The 25,914-nt window shown below is 39.0% G+C and overlaps 1 protein-coding gene across 7 annotated transcripts in view; it reads left to right on the forward strand.

The window, feature by feature from the left end:
- LOC123760611 (uncharacterized) overlaps positions 1 to 24,294 on the forward strand; it is a 379,154-nt gene extending 354,860 nt beyond the window's left edge. For 5 of the 7 annotated variants that reach the window (XM_069328334.1, XM_069328336.1, XM_069328333.1 and 2 more), the window contains 6 exons: positions 219 to 378; positions 8,050 to 9,531; positions 9,748 to 9,884; positions 12,572 to 12,667; positions 18,257 to 18,441; positions 18,556 to 24,294. In XM_069328334.1, the coding sequence (XP_069184435.1) occupies positions 219 to 378; positions 8,050 to 9,531; positions 9,748 to 9,884; positions 12,572 to 12,667; positions 18,257 to 18,441; positions 18,556 to 21,222 (4,727 nt within the window). In that variant the 3' untranslated portion in view covers positions 21,223 to 24,294. The remainder of the gene's footprint in view (positions 1 to 218; positions 379 to 8,049; positions 9,532 to 9,747; positions 9,885 to 12,571; positions 12,668 to 18,256; positions 18,442 to 18,555) is intronic. The other 2 variants (XM_069328338.1, XM_069328337.1) reach the window with 2 other exon arrangements.
- Positions 24,295 to 25,914: the final 1,620 nt, after the last annotated feature.

The following is a 25,914-nucleotide window of genomic DNA, read 5'->3' on the forward strand; positions in this document are numbered from 1 at the left end:
TAGGTACGACATATATATATATATAATATATATATATATATATATATATATATATATATATATATATATATATAAATATATATATAAATATAAATATATATATATAAATATATATATAAAATATATATAATATATAATATATGAATTTATTATGTTATAAAGGTAAAATTAAGGACAAGTACTGTATAATAAGTGATGCAAATGTTAACACCTTGCAGGTAGCATCCACGACTACACGTTCCTCTGCCTAAAGGGGACGGTGTTCGACCAAGAGACCAGGGTGTGTGAACGCTTCGATGAGGTCGACTGCAGCAAATCCGAGTCATTCTACCATCTCAACAATGATCTCTATGGGCCGGGGATCATTCCCTCCACGGCGTGAGTATCTTCACCACCACTTTGTGTGGTATTACTGCCACATTTGGATTCTGGGCTTGTTTTGGGTCACAGTTAAAATGTGACCTAGAAACAATGTATAATGTTGTATACTTTATACACAATAAAATATATATATATACAGTATGTATATATATATATAATAGAATATGGTCAAAGTAGGTGGCCAGATGCTTGGGGATTTATATAGCATTCTTGCCCAAGTTTCCAACATGAAACTTGGGAGTATGTGAATGTCATGAGCTAGTTAGGGTCAGCCCAAGTGCTATGCTGATTAAGAAATGTTGGCAACTAAACCATGCGTTTTTCATGAGGTCTGAAATAAAATCAGGCGGTGTGTTTCCTGTAGAGTTCGGACGCTCACTCCCACAATCTAACCATGTATGTATTTCATGGTTCACTTTAAAACGATGAATGTGAATTCATTTGCGTTCCAGTATTCCGACAACGAGTCACAATAACGTGGCTGAAGATATGAAGACGAAGCCACACATTAGAATATGGAGAAACGACGACGTTTCGGTCCGTCCCGGACCATTATCAAGTCGTGTGTGCTCTGTTTTATCCATTGTAATATCCATTCTAATATTCTCTCATTTATATCATGTGCCTGTAGTTTCCTTGCCAGTCTTGCATGTGGTACCTTGTAAAATGCTTTAGCAAAGTCCATATAAACTACATCTGCCGGAAGTCTTTTGTCTTCCGTTGTAACCATTATCAACTCGACTTGATAATGGTCCAGGACGGACCGAAACGTCGTCGTTTCTCCATATTCTAATGTGTGGATTGGTCATCATTAAAGTATTACATTTTCTGAGAGAGAGAGAGAGAGAGAGAGAGAGAGAGAGAATTATATATATATATATATATATATATATATATATATATATATATATATATATATATATATATATATATATAATATATAATGTGTGTGTGTGTATCACGAAAATAAACACGTGATTAAAAATGTAACAGTGTCAGACCACGGAGGAAAATTGAAACAGGAATTTCCTTAAGTACTTTTGTATATTAATACATCTTCAGAAGGAGTGAAGATGTATTCTTCTACATCTATACACTCCTTCCTTATATACTCCTTCTGAAGATGTATTAATATACGAAAGTATTTAAGGAAATTCCTGTTTCAATTTTCCTCCGTGGTCTGACACTGTCACACACACACACATTCACTCACACATATATATATATATATTTGTATTACCTTTAGTGTAGTTACTGGAAGAGCTATGTTTGTGGTGTTCTGTTTCCTTAAAAATGTTATCAAAGAGAGTAGTTTTGGCACATAAAACATTCTTCTGAAGGTTTTTCCAACATCTAACAAACTATAGTACGAAGAAATATTTTCTGATACTGTTCATCAGTGTTTCTTGAGCTTGTACCAATGTCCTCATGTTTTATGTGGGGGCAGACAGAAAGAGGCTGCTTTATCAATTTCTCCAGCAGTGTCATTGTCTTGTCATGTAATGATCGTGTCCCAATATTTTTTTCTGTCTTGTTTAGGAAGCTTTAGATCTAATGTCTTCATAAGTCAACTGTCAGAGTTCTGAGATTCATTTTCTTGCATGCCTTTGAATGCATTCAAATTTTGATACATGCATTTTTGAATGTGGACACCATACACGCACTGCATATTTTAGTATCTGTTGCACATAATAAACAGTATATTTATCATTGATTATCCATGAATCAGTCAGATACTTTAATGTTGTCTAGAAGTTACCTAGCATTGCATACCTGCTTGATGGGGTTCTAGGAGTTCTTCTACTCCCCAAACCCACCCCAGGCCAGGCTTGACTTGTGAGAGCTTGGTCCACCAGGTTGTTGTTTGGCGCAGCCCACAGGCCCACATATCCACCACAACCCGGTTGGTCCGGTACTTCTTTTAGAAAACAATCTAGTTTTCTTTTGAAGATGTCCAAGGTTGTTCCGGCATTATTTCTTATGCTCACTGGGAAGATGTTGAACAACCGTGGACCTCTGATGTTTATGCAGTGTTCTCTGATTGTGCCTATGGCACCCCCTGCTCTTCACTCGTTCTTTTCAGCATTTTCTTCCATATCGTTCAGTCCAGTATGTTGTTATTTTACTGTGTAGATTTGGAACCTGGCCCTTCAGTGTTTTCCACGTGTATATTATTTGACATCTCTTATCTCCTTTCTAGTAAAGTACATTTGGAGAGCTTTGAGAGATGATCCCAATAATTTAGATGCTTTATTGCGTCTATGCATGCCGTATATGTTCTCTGTACTCCCTCTATTTCAGCAATTTCTCCTGCTCTGAAGGGGGAAGTGAGTACTGAGCAGTATTCAAGATGGGACAGCACAAGTGATTTGAGTACAACCATTGTGATGGGGTCCCTGGATTTGAAAGTTCTCATAATCCATCCTATCATTTTCCTTGGAGGCAATATTTGCTTGGTTTTGTTCCCTAAACGTCAGGTCCTCAGACATCATTATTCCCAAATCCTTTGCATGTTGCTTTCCTACCATAGGAAGATTTAATTGTGTTTTGTACCCTGTATCATGTTTTTACAATACCTGAATACTTGGAATTTATCACTGTTAAACATCATCTTATTTTCTGTTTTGCAGTCAAAAACTTTATTAATATCTGCTTGTAATTTTTCAATGAGTTCAGCAGGGGTAATTTTCATGCCGATTTTTGTGTCATCTGCAAAGGATGACACAAAGCTGTGACTTGTATTTTTGTCTATATCTGATATGAGAATAAGGAAAAGCAGTGGTGCAAGGACTGTACCCTGAGGTACAGAGCTTTTAGCTGCATTTGGACTCGATTTTATTTGATTGACTGTTATTCTCTGTGTTCTGTTTGACAGGAAATTGAGTATCCACTGTCCTACTTTTCCAGTTATTCTCATTGACTTCATTTTGTGTGCTATCACTCCATCGCCACATTTGTCGAATGACTTTGCAAAGTCTGTATACAACATCTGTATTTTGCTTTTCTTCTAGGGCTTGTGTGATTTTGTCATAGTGGTTGAGTAACTGTGACAGACAGGATCTTCCCGCTCTAAATCCAAGTTGTCTTGGTTATGTAGTTCATTATTTTCCATAAAACTAGAAATTTGATTCCTAATCACTCTTTCAAAAACGTTTGTGTGTGATGTTAGTGTAACTGGTCTATAATTTTTTGCCAAAGCTTTACTACCCCCCCCGTCCTTGTGTAGAGGAGCTATATCTGCAGATTTAAGTGCTGCTGGTATCTCCCCTGTATCCAGGCTCCTTCTCCATATTACACTGAGTGCTCGCGCAACTGATACTTTACATTTTTTTATGAATATTGAATTCCACGAGTCAGGACCAGAGGCTGAGTGCATGGGCATGTTGTCAATTTCTCTTTCAAAGGCTTTTGAGTTCGTGGTAATATCCGTTATATTATCTGCAGCTTGGATGTCATTCATAAAGTTGTCTGGATCTTCAACTTTTGTGTTGTTTATTGGTGTGCTAAACATAGCCTCATACTAGCTTCTTAGAATTTCACTAGTTTTTTGTTGTCCTCTGTGTACATACCTCAGTTGTAATTAAAGGTCCAATATTGGTGGAGGTTTTTAATTTTGATTTTACATATGTGAAAAAACATTTTGGATTTTTCTTAATCTCTTGTATAGCTTTCTGTTCCAATTCCATTTTCTCAGACTCGTATGATTGCTTCAACGTTTGCTCTATTTCTTCGATCTCCCTGTTTAAGTTTATTTTCCTTTCCTGTGATAGTCATGTCTGCTAAAAGATTTCCGTTATTTTATTCCTTCTCCTGTACAGTTGTCTGCGTTCTCTATCTAGAGTGGTCCTCTTTCTGACCTTCCTCTCAGGCACGTGCTTCAAGCAGATCTTGTATGCCTCAGCTGTCAGTTGAGCTATCTCCTCTAATTACCTAAGTGTAGTTACAGGATGAGAACTACGCTCGTGGTGTCCCATCTTCCCAGCACTCGTTAAAAAAAGAAATATACAGTACAGTATATAGTGTCTCGCCTAATTGTATTAGGGGGGATTGAGCTTCGGCTCTTTGGTCCCGCCTCCCAAATGTCAATGAACTGGTGTGCAGATTCCTTAAATATAAAATATACAAGTTCGTTTTCATTGACACAATTCACTTACAGTATATGAGAGAACATGATACAATTAGCCCAATTGTAATTGTAAGCTCCCACAAAATTCTGTGTGGGAGGTTTGTCGCTTAGGACTATCTCCCATTGAATGTTTGCAAGGTTTGTATTTATTTTTTCCTAGTCAATTCTGTTATTGTTGAAATTGAATTGAATGAATACCCCTTCTCACTTGTTGGTTCTCTTGGACCTACAATCGTTATTAATGTTAGTTTACACTTCAATGAGCGTATGGTCTGAGCATGGAGTATCTGAGATTGTAATGTCTGATTAGTTCGTCATTGTTTGTGAATAACAGGTCTAGTGTGTTTTCATTCCTAGTTGGTTCTGTAATCTGTTGATTGAGTGAGAATTTGCTACAGAATGTCAAAAGTTCTCTGACCTGTGGTTGATTATTTTCAGGGTGGTTCCTTGCAATTATATTTTTGTTTGCTATTCTCTGTCTAAGACTTGGTAGATTGAAGTCTCCAAGGAAGATAATATCTGGAACTGGGTTTGCTATGTTATCAAAGATGTTCTTTATTTTGTGCATCTGCTCTGTGAATTCCTCAACTGTTGTATATGGCAGTTTATATATTAGAATAATAATTAGGTTTATTTTTTCTACCTTAATTCTAAGTGCCTCTACCACCTCATTGGTTGAGTTTAATTGGGTCTGTGCATACAAGGTCCTCTTTAATATACAGACCTACTCCTCCATTTGACCTAGTTTCTCTATCACCTCTATATAAATTATAGTTTGGAATCCAGATTTCACTATCCATGTAATCTTTTATATGAGTTTCCGTGAATACCCCAAATATTGAGTTTAACTATACTAGGATGCCATTTATGAACTTAACCTTATTTCTTGATTTTGACTTTAGACCTTGTATGTTTGCAAATATGAATGATTTTCCATATTGTGTTACTTTTGGTAGGTTTTGGTTGTTCTCCACTTTCTCCATCCTGACCCAGGGTGTGCTGTTCTGGCCTCACAGGGTGAGCTCCTGAACATGCCCCACCCCAGGGTGAGGCATAGGCCTCGCACACTTTTCCATTCATATGATTGTGTAGTGACCATTACTTGCTTTATAGCATTCTTATCCTTGGTCACTTGTGCATAGCTACTTTCCATTTCAAATTTCCATTCCTCATGCACACAGAGAAATCACATTGTGATATATCAGTGTCGTGGCGTAGTCGACTAGTGTGTGCATCTGGGAACACCCAGCGCACAGGTTTGAACCCTCATTACGGCTCTTGTGGATTTTCTCATTCCTCATGTTCCTCAGTTATTATATTTGGTTGCTTATAATTTTCTGATTTTAATTAAGTTCCCTACAAAACTTGTTACCAATGAATTATACCATTTAAGCTTTAAATGCAGATAATTCACCATTCAGTGTCTCCTTTTTCCTGAACTAACTCATTTCATCTTCGAAGCTTAATGCTTGCTGCTTTTCTTCCAGTTGGTTCAATTTTGCCCACAAACATGTCATTAATGAGTGATCTTCACAGAAACCCCTCAAAATCTGTATTTATCCTATGCTCTATGAGCCCTGCATATTCCTTAAATAGGCAAATGTCCTCACCAGGTCACTGCTGTACTTCAGGGGATACTTGCTTATCCATAGACTGGTCTGGTTGTTTCAATTTACAGCAAACAAAGATGACCAGCACCAAATCAGTGAACACACAAGCAACAATCTCCCTTGTTTTTGCAAATCTTGTGCCCTTTTGCCCCTTTATTTTCTAAGTGAATGACTAATCAGTTACTGGAACACCACTACATACTCTCCAATATTGAACCTAGTTAGGTAAATCTCTTGACTTCAAGCTTGAGAATTCTGATGATGCAACCTGCCTGATTGGTTATTTGTGTGTGTAATTACATAGCATAGGTGTTGTTAGAGGATGTGTGTGAATATTTGTGTTTGCTTTTGTTTTAATTAGTGGGAATACAGTACATAAAGTAAAATTAGGGAAATGGTCACCTCAATTTTATTAGTGTATTAGAGATTGTAAATTAGAGTTTTAGAAATAGCACTGCCTCCTTTGACTAAAGTACTGTACAGTATATTAATTTATATAAACATTTAAATAGTATTGTGCCTTTGCTGGGAAAGGTTATTAATACCGCACAACAAAGTTGGCATGAAGGTCACATTTACTGGCCCCACAGTGCTTAAATGGCAGCAATAATTGTTAACATGTACATTAAAAAGCTTCAATGTGTATTGTCAATAAATAGTGAAGCAGTGTAGCTAAATTTACAATTTGAGAAAACTAATATTCTAAGAGGATTGATATGTTTTAGAAAATGTATAACATGATGATGATGTATATTACATAAAATATTTTATTATAATGTACTTATGTACATAAAAAGTACTTGTTATATGTGGTCCTGCTGTCAAGGTATCTTCTAGCTTCTGTCACTTGTGTATGTGAGAAATGATAATGAAGGGGGTTAAAGAAAATTAATTTTCAGTAACCTGAAAACTCAACATTTGATCATTAAAAATGTGAGCACCTCACTTTAGGTAAAGCATTTGAAAATAAGTAATCATCAAACATAAACATTGGAAAATGTCTCTAGCCTCAGTATCTAACAAACACTTTATGATATGGCATTAAGTTTGTCAAGTACTTATTACTGTAATTGTAATGTCCGTGGTCATAAATTGAGCATTCAAGCACTGAAATAAATATAGAAACCCCAGCAATTGCCCCTTGTGGAACTTTCACACTTTCACTGTGCTATTCTGCTGCTTGCAAATCACTTTGCTGTTCTCTTACATTGATCTTCATGACTGAAGTAGATTTGCTTGCTTTACAGTTTATAAAAGAAAACTACTTGATAATTGTGTGATTTCACAATTTACTTCCTTGATCTCTAAAGCTAGTGGTGGATAGCTGGGTGTTAAGAAATCATTTGTCCTTATTGCTTGTGATACGGGTTGATAAAATTTGAATTGAATTGCCATAGTGATAACAATAGACTTTGGAAATTAATCATTCTCTAGTAATATATGTTCATGTAAATTTTAAATTCACTTAATGACTCACTGTAGTGTGAATAGGGGTAGCTGGTATGTGGGAAGTTTCTTAGATAATTTATATTCATTTTTGTGTACAGTAATCTGTACTAAAGATGAAATTTTAAGGCACATTTCAATTTGTGTTGAGTTTATTGCACTTAATTCACACTGTGCAATTGGGGTAAAGCTTATGAATGATAAAACATGGAAATATTGGTTTTTATCATTTGTTATTCATTTTGGAAAACTTTAGTGAAATGTATAGTTGCATAATAATTTAAGTTGCAATATATATTAAGATAAATTGCTGTTGTTTGGTAGTCCACCACTAGCTACTGTATCTCTAGTATAACATTTTAGGTACTGTATTTTATGCTAATACTTGCTTGTATTTAGCGTTTCTTGGTAACTTCGTTCTGGGATCACCCTGGGTTCTCAATTTTCTCCATGTCTGCACCTAGCCTCGTTTCCTCCTTCCCCCAGAGACTCGGAGGGCAACCCCAGCGCCGCTAAAGTGCAGGTTCTGGAGCCCACTGTCGCCCTAATGGGGGCTCCTGATCCTCCCACAGTCCCTACTGATACTTCGGAAGCTACACTCCCACCTGGTCCTCATTCCCAATCCCAGCCCCTGCCGACACCCACCAGTTCCCCACTACCTCCTGTGGTTCCTCCTGGAGTTACTGCCTCTACTACTCGTATGTCCACTTCTACCTCTTCCTCTATTACAGCTGCCTACTCCTTTCCACCCCTACCCTTTACTATCACCAGAACATCTACTTCTGTGTCTGCCTCCTCACGTGTCCGCATCCAGACACCCCTTGCGCAGATCTCCTTCAACCAAGGTGTGGACCCTTCAGTCCTACCTGCACCCCACCTCCGGCCCTCCTTGCTCCGCCTCGCAGCTGAAGCTCAGAATGCAGCACAGGCAGCAAAGATACTTGAGGATCACAACCCCACCTCGTCCCCCGCAGTCACCGTTCAGACGCCCGCTAACTTCGAGGATGTTCCCAGACTTTCTGTATTCCATCTTGATACTTCTGGTGCTGGGGCCACTAATAATAATGGTGGGTCTTCTCATAGACGAAAAAGACAACTGACACACAGAGATCAACATTTTTCACCTTCTTTAACCCAGGAAGATGGAACTTTGCTTACTGCTACTGCTCCCACTTCTTTCAGACTTAATAATCAAGACCACATAGTAACCTCTACAGACAGTTTTCGAAGAACCATTTCCTCTAGGGGTCGAATAAGGTTTAGGCAATCAGATTCTCAAGATCAGTCTCTTACAGTTAGGCAACCGGTAAATCCAGTTAGAGATGGTTCTTCAAAAAATAGGCAACAGAGTCAGGCAATAGCCAGGCAGAGAGGCAATACTGTACAAAACAGGCAAAAAGACAGTCAGTTACCTGTCAGACGACGAATCAGACCACTAACAAGTTTGCCAAGAATTATTCCAGTATCTAATATTCAGATTGATGAGCTAGTTAGTGACAAACAACATGAATCTCAAGGGTTGGAAAGGCAAAATGAACCCTCATTAAGATCTAGACAACATGGTAGAATTCGTGTTTCAAAGCCAATTAGCCGTGCCCAAGTGACGAGACGCAAGCCAGTGTCTCAGACTTTCACACAAGATTCTTCTACACACAGTTCTGTCCAGCAGGGCAGTTTCTTACATGACAGTGTTTCAGAGACTCCCTTGCAGCTAGCTGACCCTACTCCAGTACCACCCACAGTCTTGACAGCCGAATTCCCCCCTGACAGCCACATCAGAGTCTTTGACGGGGATGAGGCAACAGCTAGGACACACATCATCAGTACTCCCGACTTCATTACACCATCACCGTTTGTGTTTCCTGAGACAAGCTTCTCCTGTGTAGACAAGATCCTAGGTGGATTGTATGCCGATGTAGAAACAGGATGTGTTGTTTTCCATATCTGCTCAGTGGAACCAAATTCAAGGTTAGTATTCATTATGAAATTTTTCTTTTGTAATATAGTGTACCATAAGAATTTGTATTGACTTGATATTCTGATGTTTACAATATAATGCTATACCAGTTGCAAATGGATGAGTAATAAAACACATTGTATAAGCTTTTAAATTTACAGAAGTTAATCAATTTACTAGCAAAAAAAAAAAAAAAAAAAACTTTGATTTCTTGTTTTGTTCATTAGAACCAAGGACAACAAGTTTGTGTGTGGCAGTGGGACTTTGTTTGACCAGAAGACCCGCACATGCCAAACAGCTGCTGCTGTTGACTGTGCAAAGGCCCCTTCTTTCTATTATCTGAATGAGCCATTCAAAGGACCAGGTATGAACCCATAATACTATTATACAGTGTACTTAATTTGCATTGATATATAAATATTAAAAACAAACTATTTCACATACAGGTATTTTGTAATTTGTGTTTTGGTAGTAGTAGAACATTGCTGACAACAATGTAGAGAAACACCAAGATAAGAGTAGATGTTATTTATAGATTGTATTTTGCCATTACAGGTGAAATGTCATCTTCAAATAATGTCTATTCTCCTCATGGTGTTCTCAACAATTTGTATCTATGTACAAGGGGTTTATATACAGGTACGGTCATGCAATATGAGAGAGATTTACATATCTATTCAGATATTCAGATATCAGCACCCACCTAACCATCATTTGGAGGTGGGTGCTGAAGTTGAGTCTCTTGTCTAGGTATAGGCCAAGGAACTTTCCATCATTTTTATTGCTAATGTTTACATTATCTATCTGAAGTTGAATTGCATTTGTTGATTTGCTTCCAAATAAGATGTAGTAGGTCTTTTCTATGTTTAGTGTGAGTTGGTTGACATCCATAAGTGGACTTTTTTTAATTCATTGTTTACAACACTATTTAAATGAGTGGGTTGGGGTCAGAGTAGATGAGAGTAGTATCATCTATTCTGATCATCATATAGGTTTAAGCATGTTAGAGACATTAGGCAGATCATTGATGTATATAAGAAACAGGAGGGGCCCTAGGATGCTGCCCTGTGGCACTCCTATGGTTAGTGGTAGAGTAGGAGAGGTTATATCATTGATGGCTACATATTGGTGTCTGCCACTAAGATAGGATCAGATATAGTTCAGGGCAAGGCCATGGATTCCATAATGGTGGAGTTTAAGTAAGAGGTAGTTACGGTTAACAGTATCAAAAGCCTTTCTCAGGTCAATGAAGAGTCCAATCGGAAACGCACTCTTAGTCACTCTATAATTCTTAGTCAGTGCTTTACTCCCGCCCTCCCCTTGTGTGGGAGGGCTATGTCTGCTGCTTTCAGCACATCTGGTATCTCCCCCGTGTCCAAACTCTTCCTCCACACTATACCGAGTGCCTGTGCTACTGGCATTTTGCATTCCTTTATAAATATTGAATTCCATGAATCTGGCCCCAGGGCTGAGTGCTTGGGCATGATGTCAATTTCTCTTTCAAAATCTGCCACGCTCGTGTTATTAGTTATATTTACAGGGGTTCGGATATCACGCATTAAGAAATTGTCCGGATCTTCCACTTACATGCTGTTTATTGGAGTGCTAAACATGTCCTCATTCTGCTTTTTTCAGGATTTCACTAATTTCTTTGTCATCCTCAGTGTATGAACCTTCACTTGTACAAATAGGTCCAATACTGGCAGTGGTTTTTGCTTTTGATTTTGCATGTAGTATGAAGAAATATTTTGGGTTTTACTTTATTACTTGTATTGCTTTCTGTTCTAGTTGCCTTTCTTCAATCTGATATGAATGCTTCAGTCTCTGCTCTATTTCTACAATCTCCCTGTTTATATTACAGTATTCCTTCTTTATGTGGAAAGTCGTGTCTGCTTAAGCATTTCCGTTATTTTTTTTTTCCTTCTTTTGTAGTGTCGCCTGCGTACACTTTCTACAGTGGGGCTTTCCTCAAAGGAACATGTTTCAGACAGACTTGATATGCTTTGGAAGTCAGTTGTTCTATTCCATGTGTAGGATTTTTATTACTTGGAACAGTTTCCCATTGAATGTTTGAAAGTTCCCTGTTTATCCTTTTATTATTAAAATTGAATTTACTGAATAACCCCTCTTGCTTGATCATTGTTTTAGATCAATTCTAAGTATTGATGTTAGTTTGCACTTCAATGAGCTTATGATCTGAGTATGTGGTATCTGAAATCATAATGTCCCTGATTATGTCTTCATTGTTTGTGAAGATCAAATCTAGAATATTTTCGTTCCTAGTTGGCTCAGTTATTTGCTGATTGAATGAAAATTTGTCACAGAATCTAAGTACAGTAGTTCTCTAATCTGTGGTTGATTATGTCCAGATAGATTTCCTGGTATAATAATATTATTTGCTATTCTCCATCTTAGACTAGGCAGGTTGAAGTCACCTAGGAAGATATCATCAGGTATTGGGTTTGCAAAAATTATCAAGACTAATCTCTATTTTGTTTATCTTGTTCTGTGAATTCCTCAGCTGTTGCATCTCGCAGTTTGTATATTCTGTTTGTAATACTACATAATTATACTATAGTATAATTCTACAGTACCATTAAACAGCTTTAAGAGTACAGTAAATGGAGATGTTCACAACGAGGACAAAATACACAAATTCAAATTTTTTTTTGCTGGCTGACCACTGAGGATGAGGGGGAAGACAAATTTGTTTTTATGCAGAGTGTAGTTTTGTACCATTTATGAATCCTCATATGTACTACTGGACTCTATTCTAATGTTTCTATTACTACCTATTTTTTTTTAATTTCCTTAGATGTGCACTCTTTGCTTTTAGTTTATTTCTGAAAATTATGTTCCTTGTAAGGTACAAGTTCACTGCATTAGCACAATTTGAAAGCATGGGGGTCAATTTTAATCTGCAGTACCAATAACTCTCTGCTTGTATTAATGATCTATCTTGATGCTACTATTGGTTATATTCCAAGAGGCTTGGCTTTCTAGATCTGGCTTCCTATTATTCTTCTGAACTGTTATCCCTATTTCTTGCAGTCCACGTAGAAGTCCTATATCCTGAGCATGAGTTTGACTTCCCTCGTATCCCTTCCTCTCCTCTCACCTCTTCCAACCGAGGACGTCGAAGTGCAGGTAAAGGCCCAGGTGTGTTTTTGACATGGACAAACTCAAGACACCTTGACATGGGCTTACCTACTGAATAGTGTTTTCTTAACTGGCTATGAAAAAAACTAGAAACCACCATAGCACTTAATTATTAATCATTTTAATGTTAGATAGTGACATCAACATGAGTCATGTAATCTTACAAAATCCCTTTTTATATGTAGTACCATTCATTATATTCTGTATTATACATATTTAGCTAACAAGGAGAGCTGTTACAATATAATACCTCCAGCTTTTTCCCCCTACATTGGGTTATGTGCTGTAATTAATTGTAATGAGTGTTTTTGTGCATAGTGCTGAATGTGTGTTTTTTGCCTCTAGCTGAGGTTGAGGCAAGCTTCCAAACCAGATGCAGATTACAGTACTGTACTCTCATGTTTTAAACATGGAAATGCATATAGCAGAGCTATACACACAATTATTGTTAACATAAAATACAAAATTCAAATATAAAATCTCCGGTTACATAGCAAGAGACTAGGTCAAATTAGCTGTGCAATCAGTGCAAAGCTATTTTGGATGTACTGTTCTGTGATGGAAATAGGAAGTCTGTGTATGGTGTGTCAAGATTACCTGAGTCAAGGGCAACTTTGGTGAGTGTTATACTTGAGTCGGTATTTGTTTGATGGGCTGCTGTTACTTGCAATAACATCTTGAAATAATTATGAACAGTAATTATTATGATAACACCAAAGCCAATTATACGCACTTCTACAATATATATATTTTATGTACTCTTCAGCATATTTCTGGTGCATCAGTAAGAACATGTTATAAATTCCTGTTCATAAGTCAGAACCATTGTGCAGAATTTCTAAGCTATTACATTTGATTGCTAATTTACTACATTTTGTTGTAGTGACCTGTATGCAGTGGTCAATGCAATAGGAGTTTACCTCCTATTGCAGTACCTCCATATTACCTCCAATGCTTCTCTTCAAATGGATAAATAAATCACATTAACATTATGTATCAATGAGAAAATCAGTTGAAGCCATGTGGGTAGAACTCCTATACCACACCAGTGTGTGTGTGTGTGTGTGTGTGTGTGTGTGTGCAGATAATGCATAAAACCCTTATTTGGCGTCAATAGATGCCTGGACCCCCCTCCCCTAGAGCCCAACTGAATATCAGGTTACATTTCTTTTAGCATATCGTGGTCCAGTGGTTTAAGGCATGTGCTTTGGAGTACCCAGTATGCAGGTTCGAATCTTCCTCCTACTTTAACCATGTCCATCTTTACTCATTACATTTCAAGAGGAAAGTAAATTAAGCTTAATTTCTCTCCATAATGGAGGTACAGTATCTAATTCCAGGGATTAGCCTTTTTATCCTTTTCTGTACAGGTTCAAATGAATTTATCTCCATTTCATAGTATGGGAACCAAAACTGGACTACATAATCTAAATGGGACCTAACAAGGGCAAGATAAAGCTGAAGAATAACAGTACAGTAAATATCTTTCTGCATAAACCTGACAAATTAAACTTTCCCCGATTTACAAACTTTTTGCTTACCTTGCTGGAAAATACTTCCTTTTAAATTACAACTCATTCTTGAGACCTTCATTTTCTTGTTCCAATTTCCTGGTAATTACTTTTTCTTCATAATTCTTTAGCAAGTCCTCAATAATCACTAACTTGCCAAGAAAACCACCTTTTCTGTGGGGAGCCCCTATGGCTCCCTGGAGCTTACTGACTGATATGCATGTATTTGACTGTGGTATCAGTCGATTGGAGTTCTTGCCTGCCGGGGACCACGAGCCAGAACCTGGCCCCCTCAGAGAGGCACAAGGAGCAGTGACCTATGGAAACCTCCATGTTTCTGCGGTCAATATATGGGCCTGTGGGCCGCTCCAAGCAACAGCCTGGTGAACCAAGCTTTCACAAGTCGAGCCTGGCCTTGGGCCGGGCTTTGGGAGTAGAACAACTCCCAGAACCCCATCAAGCAGGTATGTATTTGGAAGTGTTCCATGTCTGCCATCGACCGGGGTCTGGCACCCAGAATGGTAGGGTTTAACAAAGCAAACACCACATGGTTAAAATCGTTACCAAAACCTGAATAGAGGGGCAATACTCCCAAACTAAAACAAGCAAACATCACTGATGCCGTCGTGCCGATCATCGGTGCAGCAGCCCCCCTCCCCCTAGGAGGGGGAGGGGTATCCTGGATCCCCTGTGAAGCATGGGGTCAGGAAGCATGGGGGGTTTCCCCCTTCAGCATTCAGAACTGAATGCTACAGCATTCAGTTCTGAGGCTGAGCATCAAAAAAAGTGAAAAAAAATGCCAACCAGATGAAGGGAGGGTGCCGGGAAGCCTCCAGTGCTTGCCCAGAAAATAGCATTTCATTACATTAAACGCTGTTTTTTTGTGGGGAGCCCCTATGACTCCCTGGAGCTACCTAACCCATGAAAAGAATAAGAATAAGGATTAGAAGAACTCCCAGAACCCCATCAAGCAGGTTCCTTCGGAGTCGGCAGCATCTGGTCTGTGCAGTGGTCGCGCTGCTCGTCGGCCGGCTTTTCATAAGGGGCGTTGGCGTTTAGTGGTTTGCCCTTTTGATGGGGCGGTGGGGGGAGGCTCGCGCTGTTTGCTCATGCCTAGTTCCATGATTCGTGGGCATTTCGGGTTTTTTCTTCCGGCCTGTGATGACATTGGGTGGCTCCTCCAGAGGAGGTGGTGCTCGGGGCTAGTGTATTGCCCCTACCTCTCGGATGCATATTGGCACGTCCCGATTCATCCGGGGTTCAGAGAATAGTTAGGATTTGTGGTGGGGCGGCAAGCTTTCCACTTTTGTTGCCTTTCATTTGGCCTGAATCTGGCCCCTCGCGTATTCACATGGGTCATGGTGACCCGTCTGCATCTGTTAGGGGTTCGGGTCCTGGCCTACCGTGACAACTGGCTGGTGTGGACTCCCAGCAAGTCTGCATGTCTGCTTGCCAGGGGTGTGGTTCTTTCCCAACTCACCGGGTTCATTTTCTGGTGAACCCATCTGGTTCTGTCCTGGGATCGGTCTTACCTGTACCTCTTTCCCAGGTCCAGCTGTTACTTCGAGTCCTGGTTTGGTTGGAGTCTTACCAGGGGAGAGTAGTCTTGTTGGCTCCTTGGTTGCCTGGCCAGCCTTGGTTTCAGGCTCTGCTTGCTCGGTGTCCAAACCTGCGATGTTTCCGCGGCTCCACCTCTTTCAGCAGATCGGCCTGGTCAGATACCTGGCTAGTTTGGTCTTCTCCGCTCTTCGCATCTTGTCTTTCTGACATGGGTCTATCACCACTTGTATGGTTATCAGGTTGGTTCATTGATGGTGTCCCACCTGCGAGCTTCGTCTCGGCGACAGTATGAAGTTTCCTGGCTCTTTTCTCTCTCTTCGTAGGTTGTCCTCTGTTTAGGATAGGGTTGTTTTTGTCCTTTCTATCTTGGCTTTTTCAGGACCGTCATTTGATGCCCAATAATGTCGCCTCGTATAGTGTGGCGCTGGTGGAGCCACTTCAGCTTGCGTTCCAGGTGGATGCTACTAACACACCATTCCGTAAGCTTTCACATGCTTTTTCACCTCCAGCCTGCTCATGCATCGCCTGAGTCATCCTGGTCCTTGAACAGGGTGCTATCTCTTCTCTTCTCGGTTTGTGGTGGCCCCTTTGGTACAAGATTGCTTTTCTAATGCTCTTTTCCTCTTGGCATTGGCTTCTGGGGGTTGGGTCGCGGAGCTTCATGCTTTCCTCCGGCAGAGAGGTTTCTGCTCTTCCAGTCCTGGCGGTAGGCTTGTTCGTTTGCAGCCGCCTCCTTCTTTTCTGGCAAAGAATGAGTTGGCAGCTTTCCAGAGGGGTCCTTGGGTCGTTGATGCTTAGTTGGTCAGGCCTTGGGGTGCATTATGTGTTGTTTGGTTGCAGCTCTTTGCCATTACCTACGCCACAGCCTCTGTGGCCAGAGATGCACTTTGGGTTGACCCGGTTTCACACGTTCCCTGTTTCAGGGCTCGGGTTTCCCAGGTCGTCCGCAGGGTTATTTGGTCCAGCCAGCCTGCTGTCTATCCTCTTGCCCATAACGTTCATAAGTTTGCTGCTTTGGCTGCCGTCTTTAGTAACATGTCTTGGGCTGACATTGGGGCACGGGGATTTTAAAGGTCGAACAGGGTCCTGGCCTCCCAATTACAGTACAGTACCTCATAAACATTCCTGGCCCCTAGTAGGGCATGTGTCACTTTTGGTCGCAGGGTGCAGCCAGTTGTCTTGATGTCAAGTTGAGATGTAAGTGGTGGCTGCCTGCTGGATAAGTCCCTCTTAACACTTCTTTGGTTAGTTAGCTCCAGGTAAGCCATAGGGGCTCTGCACAGAAAACTAGCGTTGAATGTAATGAAACGCCATTGTCTGGGTAAGCCAGACTCGCCTGGCTCCCTGGCACCCTCCCTCCCTCCGGTCAGCGTTTTTTTTTTTTCTCTCGTTTTTTTATGCTCGGCCTCAGAACTGAATGCTGTAGCGACTGGTGCAGGGAGTCTGGCCCCCATCTGGCTGTGCAGATGATTGGCATTAGTGACGTTTGCTTGTTTTAGTTTGGGAGTTTTGCCTCTATTCGGGTTGTGGTAGCGATTTTTCCAAAGTGGGGTTTGTTTTGTTATGCCTACCATTCTGGCTGCCAGACCCCGGTCGATGGCAGATGTGGAACACTTCCAAATACATGGGGTGTTTCCATAGGCCACTGCTCCTTGTGCCTCTCTGAAAAGGCCATGTTCTGGCATGTGGTCCCCGGTAGGCAAGAACTCCAATCGATTGATACCACGGTCTAATACATACATATCAGCCTGGTGCTCACCCAGAAAATGGCATTTCATTACATTCAGTGCTGGTTTTTTGTGGTTGTGTTTTGTGTTGAGAATCCTTTGAAGTATTTATCTGTTGGTGTGTTGCCCTTCCCTGTGGTGGTCGCGATCTTTGTTGTTGACATGCTTCTGTTTTGAAATATCAACTTTACGTGTGTGTGTGGGTTTTAGTGCAAGACACGTGAAGTAGTTTTGATAGAGCTAAACAGGTCGAGAGTCAGTATATCAGACAACTGATGGGTAGAAAGGAATGGTCCAAGAGCTAACAGCTCGATTCTGGAGGCACAAATAGTGACTGCAAATGGTTACTTTGGGTTGATTCTGGGGGTCAAGGTCCCTGTGGCCCAGTCTCTGACCTGGCATGTAAATACAGCACCACTCTACTTCTTCATAACATTGTAATTGTACAGTTTTCATTACCTGTGGTGAATTATCAAATATACTACAATCAAATACTTTCATTACCTTCTTACTTACTGCTGCCACTCAGCCGTGTTCCTTATCAAATCACATGCATTGTGTGTACTCACTACAGTACCTGCTTTTTACATGCCATGTCAGACCATCTCCATACACTTCCTCTTCTTTTTCTACTGTCATTTTTTTTTAATATTCTACTCCCAGTCTATCACCATCCATTTTGTTTAACATGCTCTCCTCAATCTTGCACAGTATGACATATTCCTTCATTATACTATTTGCTTTTAAATTTGTATTAATCCTTCAAAATCAATCGACAGATGGCAATGTTGATCTCTGTCGTACTCGTCCCCTGGGTACACCACTAGCAGACCTTACCACAGGTTGCCAAGACTACACAGTCTGTGAGGCTCTAAGTGATAACAGACTTTCGGAAAAACGGTTCTCATGCAAGAAAGGATATCTCTTCTCACAGCTCCGACAGCATTGTACACTTGCTAAGAAAGTAAGTGTTTCACAATTATCTTTAACATTTTGTGATATATCAATTGATGTAACATTTACCACATGAAGCAGCTATTTAAATGAAATTTTGTTTTAATTGCATTATCACTTACAGGTGAATTGTGCAAAGGAGACTTTGAGTGAAATTCTTGGCATGGGATCTGTAAAAAGACAAATCATTGCAAACAGAAAAAGGCGTGCAGCCAGTCTTTTGCAATCTCACCGATTTCGTCGTGCTGCTCTGCCACCCTTAGCTAATTTGATAATAACGCCAGGAGTGGAGGATGCACGTGTACGCCGTGCTCTCTACAATCTTGCTGCACTTCAGCAATGGACTTTAGAAAATGCCCAGCATTCAACTTTCATTGAAGTGTATGCCTTGCAAACTGATGGGAAAGATCTTTATCCAAAGAAAGTATATGTTGATACTATGGTTCCTATTTCTAGTGCTGAGGCAGTACAAAGATATGGCTATATAAATCGCAAAAAGAGGGATGTTGCTAATATCACTGTGGCAGAACAAGTGCTTACTGGTAATCAAACCAAAATAGAAGAAGCATTTGCATCATCTTCTATAGTAACATCACCTGGTAGTTCGGATGAAGTTGAAGAAACAAAATTTAAACACATTGACTTTGTTACTAACACTACTTTGAAAGATGCTTTCAATCATCCAACTATTGCTACTACAACTATTGGCTTAAGTCCAACCGTTCTTCCAACAGTAATTATTACCAGGCAGAAGGACACTGCATCGACTTCATTTGTCAGTCCAACTCATCCAGCAATACCCACAACATTATCGACTGTCACAATATCTCCAGAACGCACCTCTTTGAAAACTACATCCACGACAACAGTCACTGTAACTCCTGTAACTGTAACTGTTACAACTACAAAGACTATTGTCCCAATATCAATGAGCAATATTCAAGCAGAACTCTCTCCTACAGGAACAGCAATTGCTACTTCAGCTACGCAACTGTCTGCATATTTGACCACACCTCTTCCACCACCTTCAACTACAACAACGATAGTTGATTCTGTTTTAAAGGTTACTTCCACACCATCACCAGAAGGAACTTCAACTTTTCCAAATATTCCATTAAATACAGAAAATAGTACCTCTGAAATACAACCAACAAGAACTGGATCAGCCTCTGATTTGGACTCGATTCCTCCTCAAGTTCTAGCTGACAATCAAACGGTACAATCAGTTACAAATGATACTTCATTACAAAATTTCGCAAATGAAAGCTCAATAGCTTCATCAACACATCTTGAAGTAGGCGAGTCTCCAACTACTTTTAATTCATCTGTGACTGTTGTTGAAACTGAAGGCACTAATATTACAGAATCAAGTGAGAGTTTAGCTAATTCTTCCACTACTGAAGCAGTTCAGCATTCTGGAGTGGGAACATCAACAACTGTAACTACCTTACCTACTGCCTTGAACATGAGCACAGAAATGAGTCAGACAGAAAATGTCACAGCTTCAACTAACTTCACAATTTTAACCACCACGGAAGGCACTACAGACGTTCATCCATCAGACAGTGTTAATGTCACTTCAACAGTGGAACCACCAAAAGATTCAGATGTGTCAGTAAATTCTTCAACAGGAGCAGTAACTCCATCATCTGTCACACCTCAGGGACCCTTCACTAGGGAAAATTTACCTGAAACCAATTTTACTTGTAAAGACAAGAAGCTAGAGCAGTTTTATCCTGACCCTGAGGCTAATTGCCAAGTATTTCACTATTGCTCACCAGGCTTTGTCAAAAAACAAGTTCTTGATCTTAAATTCCTGTGCACTGGTGCAACTATGTTTGATGTCAACACTCAAAAATGTGAAGATATGGCAAGTGTAACTTGTGGTTTTGACAAACCAACAACTCCCAGCACCAAAACTACAGAAAGTACTACAAAGTTTTTCAGCGTTTCTCCTGTTGTGATCAATGCTACAGACACATCCTATGTTGAACCACCACTAACAACTGAAAACACAACCACATCATCCAACATAACCACTCCAGCATCAACAACTGAAAGTGCAACTATAGCCCCTGAATTCAATGGTACCATCGGTAGTCATGAAAACTGGAACAATACAGAGTCATCACATCATCTTTCCAACATTAATGTCACAGTTGGTAAAAATATTACATTTATAGAAACTACTGATCAGTCAATTTTAGAAACTACAACAATAACAGAAGATCTCTCGCTCATGCAACCTGAAGAAACAGTCACTGAAATTGTAGAACCATCTAGCACAACAGTTGAACCTACCTTTGAGTTTATAACAGAAACAGACCTTCCAGAGATTGAGACAGTAACTTATCAAGATGATAGAGAAGATATTTTCACTAGCACTGAAGGTCTAAGCACTGAAGGTCTAAGCACTGAAGGTCTAAGGGAAATTTTTCTCTCAACAACTGAATTCTTAATTCAAGGTGAACCAGAAATAACAACAGAACTGGTGCCTGTGTTCCATCCCGATATTATATATGAATCGACAACACCCACAACTGAAGAAATAACTGATGGCTCAACAACAAAATTAAATATTGACACTGTTACCGATTCCACACCCTTTGATTCATCTTCTTCCACTTCAGAAGAAACCACAACATATATATCAGTATCAACTAATATATCTGCATTCAGTAATCATTCAGCGTCAAGTGAAATCTCGGTGTCTAGTAATGTGTCGGTGTCCAGTGATGCATCTTTGCCTGTCAATCGCAATACAACAGAGGCAGCAGCAGCAGCATTGTAAGGTCCAGCACATATGGACTAGAAGGGTATTAATGGCATGTCATGATTCATGTCTGTATTAATATAATTTTTGTTTATTTATTCTTGATAAATATCATTATAGGTTATGAGAATTTTGCCTGTTAATCATAATATTCCGTGCCAAAAATATTTGCCTACTCTAGACTCTAGGAGCACAAAACATTCCACATGGTATAAATTTCCATCGCTGTGATACATTTATTCAAGTAGGTAAGCACTACAAATGGGAAAACCATGTACAGGTATTCCGTTTTTAGAAAATACTTTTACTTATTAAACATGAAATCATGTCTTACTGTATGCCGGATGTGTAATACACAGATTTTTCTCTGATTTCTGTTTTTGTCATTAGTTATATCCTGTGTTGAATTCACATACAGTACTGTACTCTTTACTCCCAGAGAGAGTCGACAAGTTATGAGTGATTTGGAGTCGCTGAAGTTTATGAACAGTATGGTTAGGAACATCATGTTTTCTATAATTTAATTCATTCCAGTAAAAAAAATTTAGGCACTTTTTAAAGCTGTGATGTAGCTATTAATGTCATCAAAGCACATGCCATCAAAGCTGATTCAAATTATTAAGGTATAGCCAAAGTGGTGAATTACCGTCTAGACAAACAAAAGTTCAGAGTAGACTTTATTTGTTAGCCTAAAAAAGTTATCTGTAAATAGTCTACACTTATCTTTGTGTGTGTACACAACTGTCAGCACTTTGTACTCTTCAACCCTTGGCCAGTTATGAAATACTACCATGGCTCTCCTACCAGAGCTGTTTTTACATATTGTGTTTGGACTCCTGATTTTGTTCAACATATTTGATTGACTCCAACTTCCTTATGGCTTTCATACTGACTGAAATGGAGTAAAGTGTGCCGTGATATGACTAGACACTACACGACAGAAGCAAAAAATGTGTTTGTGGCGATAAACATAACAGGGATGTAGATCATCCAGATGTTGTGAATTCATTTCCTTTTTAGGAATTCATTTAAACGATAGTGCCAGATCTGTATGAGAATTAATGACTAATTGTTTTGACTACAGTACTTGAGTATATGTCTCTGTAACTACTTTCATGTATAGTTTTATCAGCTGATCACTCTAAGATAAATTCATTATATTAGTGCTTTAGGACTGCTCTGGTTTACCTTTTGTCTTCTCTAAATCACACTTAAGGTTAAATTTTTCCACTTTTGTTGTATTCAAAGTCTATATGCAATATACAGTTGTACATTTTCATCAGTGTCGGATAACTTCAGCAGTGTCAGATAGCTTCATTGGTGTCAAATATCTTCATCACTGTCAGATATCTTCATCATTATCAGATATTTTCATCATTGCCTGATACCTTCATCAATGTCAGATGTCACTTTACTTTTCTTTTGCAGCTAACTAAAGAAGCACAAGATGTGTGTAATTTCCACAATGATATACAGTACATCGTCAATATCAACAACCAGGATTCATTTCATGTAAAAATATCATTTTATATTCATATCTAAACTTTTGTCTAGGCCTTAAAAGGTGACCAGTTAGCATTGTCCCCATGCATTGCATTCAGTTAAAATTTTTGTTTATAGGTTATTAGCTAGTGTTGTTATGCATATGTACAAGACATAGCCTTACACAGAACTAGGCTCCATTTCCACAGATATGAAGCATTGCGGATGCAAAATAGCATGGTATTTGTAATAGTATCTCTGTTTGAAATGTAATCATATGTCATGAATTACTATTGCTAAATAACAAATGTTGTACCCCCTTTCCCATCCAGTCTTTGCAATCAACAGTTGGTTGGGAATAGAGGAAAATACATTGTATGCAACTTGAGAGAAAGTGATATTATTCATGTTAATATAATTGGTTAAAAGCAAAAAATTGCTGCATGCATGGGAACAATTGGAAAAATCTAAATTATTAATTAGAATTGTAGAAAATAATAAATTATAAGTTATGTAACAGACAAACAGGAACATTATCGTGGATAACATTTTGCTCACAAGAGCCTTGCTCAAAATTGAGCTCTTGTGAACAAAATGTTATCCATAATAAACTTTGTGTTCCGACCTCTTGTGTTTTTATGACCATAATGTTCTAACTGAGGATAACTTAGGCACTGCTATATTATTTTGAAAAATAAAAATAAACTTAAACTTTGAATATAGGCTAGATCTCTGTGCAATACATATACAGTACATAAGATTGGTATAGTCTTCATATTTCTCATATGTGGACACTTTTGATTGTGTGAATGGAAATGGATGTGTTGCATGCAAGTTTACTCATGTTGTACTTTGACTCATCAATGCATATCGTACGTGTGGGATGCTAGGTCTCTGAAATTTACAGTGAATGATGATTAAATAGATATTAGATGTCATTGAGAGAGGATAAGTCTGCTTGTGGATGTACCCGTCTTCCGAATGCTGTGGATTAATATAACTAGTTAACTCAAGTACAGTACTTCATGTGTGATCACAATGATGTCAACATTCATGTAGGTTTGTCATTGACTATACATGTGTTGTATAATAACAGTAAAATTATACAAGGGCCTAATATCATACATACCCATTTATTTGTAGGATTTAGCATGATACTGGAGGCTTACACTAAACCATAACAAAATAGTCAAGTTTTTCACTTGGCTAGTTAAGATATCAAACGATTATTGATATGGCTGTGTTTGATATTTTGTCCTTGAGATGTCAAGAGACTAGTGATTTTGATCTCTAGACGACTCTTTAATATGGGTAAATTTTATGCTTTATGAAAATCCAAATCACTAATCTCTTAATGATGTGATAAGATCTGTCAGATTATATCTTGGTCTAAATTTTTCAGAGAGATTTCAGTTCACAGTTTTGTAAATAAGAGAGGAATCTCTTTGAAACTATTAGCAAAGATTAAAATATTCATGTCATGGCACAAATGATGTTTTCTGCTTTTTGCATTTGTGATGATATTTATTGTAGTATATAATTTCTGTATTGTCTCCATCCCTGATTCCTTTATCTTGCCTCTCAGTAAACACTGAAGACTTTATGTTATGTTCTTGTATTTTTTCCCATACAAATGGTTCAAAAGCATATGTTTGGAGTATAACTGATTTCCAGGAAGTTCTCATTGAGTTACAGAATAAATATTTTATTATTATTCTTGTATAAGTTATGGTGCCTGAATTTTGAGTGGAAAATAGGAGATTAGACAAGTTTTCCAATAAATTGTGATACTGTATTGAAAAAGTAAAGCATTGAAAATATTGAAACAACAAAACAAGTCACAAAGAATACACTAGAGAACTAGAGACTATTGCAAGTCTCTAGCTCTTGCTTTATCTTGTTTTGTTCTGTTTTATCTGTTGGTTCAATGGGACGTTGACCCAACAAATAAAACAACAGCCGACTCTAAATTTTAATATGTACACTTAACTTGATCTTCTCGAACAATAAATTTCCTATCATAAAATACATAATGTAACATAATAAGATCACAACTTCTTTATTGTGCAAGCATACAGTATGTCCAATAGATATGTACAACATTCCTTGGAAATTTGTCTTGAGGTATCAAACTCCAATACAATGCAAAATCATACAAAATCTACACAGAGTATCCAGTTGAGTAAAATCAAATAACAGGTAAAAAAAAAAAAAAAAAAAAAAAAAAAAAAAAGAGAACTATACAAAAGAAAGGGATTCCTGAAATACAGTACTCCAGTGATCAAAAACTTGTGCAGACACATTACAGATGGATTAAAAACAATATACAAATACTAGAAAGAATAAATATAAACGGTAGAAAACCACTCAAGCAATTGGGAAAACTCTAAATACTTTTTTACAAAAAAATAACCTATTCCAGTATTGGTCCCCAACTTAAGAAACCAGCGTTAAATGTAATGAAACATTTTTTGGGTGAGCCCCGGAGGCTTCCTGGAGCTATCGGTCTAATATGCGATATATTAGTTTAGGGCATTAGTCAACGGAGTTCAGCCTACCGGGGACCACGAGCCAGAACCTGGCTTCCCCTTAGAGAGGCACAGGGAGCAATGGCCTCTGGAAAAATAACCTGTGGCTGGGGATATTCCTTATCTTCCATCGACTAGGTTTAGGCACCCAGAAAGTTAGGCATAACAAAACACACCCCACTTGGTAAGAAAAATGAAACTGAAGACTGAACAGGGAACTCCCCCAATTCTCAAGGAAACAAGCAAATGTCGTACACCACCGCTGCTTGTCCACGCAGCCCTCCCCCTCACTGGGAGGGGGGGGAGCCCCGGACCCACTGCACCAGCTACTCGACCCCAATTCGGAGGCTAAGCATCAAAAGCAAACCCTGGCACCCTCCCGACCAGAGGGAAGGAGGGAGGGTGCCAGGGAGCCTCCAGGTCTTACCCAGAAAATGGCTTTCCTTACACTCAATGCTGGTTTTCTGTGGGGAAGCCCCTATGGCTCCCTGGCACTATATAACCCAAGATAAGTAAAAGAGGGACTTAACGGGAAGAGGCCGCCACACGCTCCTTAATTCAGTCGAGACAACTGGTCACAACTTGCCCCCAAAGCCACAAACGAATGAGAAGGACCAGGAATGTTGACCAAATAACGGCCGGCCAGGACCCTGTTCGACCTCCAAAATCCCCATGCCCGAATGTCGGCCCAAGACATGTT

The sequence above is a fragment of the Procambarus clarkii genome, chromosome 21, assembly GCF_040958095.1.
Source record: "Procambarus clarkii isolate CNS0578487 chromosome 21, FALCON_Pclarkii_2.0, whole genome shotgun sequence".
Lineage (NCBI taxonomy): Eukaryota > Metazoa > Arthropoda > Malacostraca > Decapoda > Cambaridae > Procambarus > Procambarus clarkii.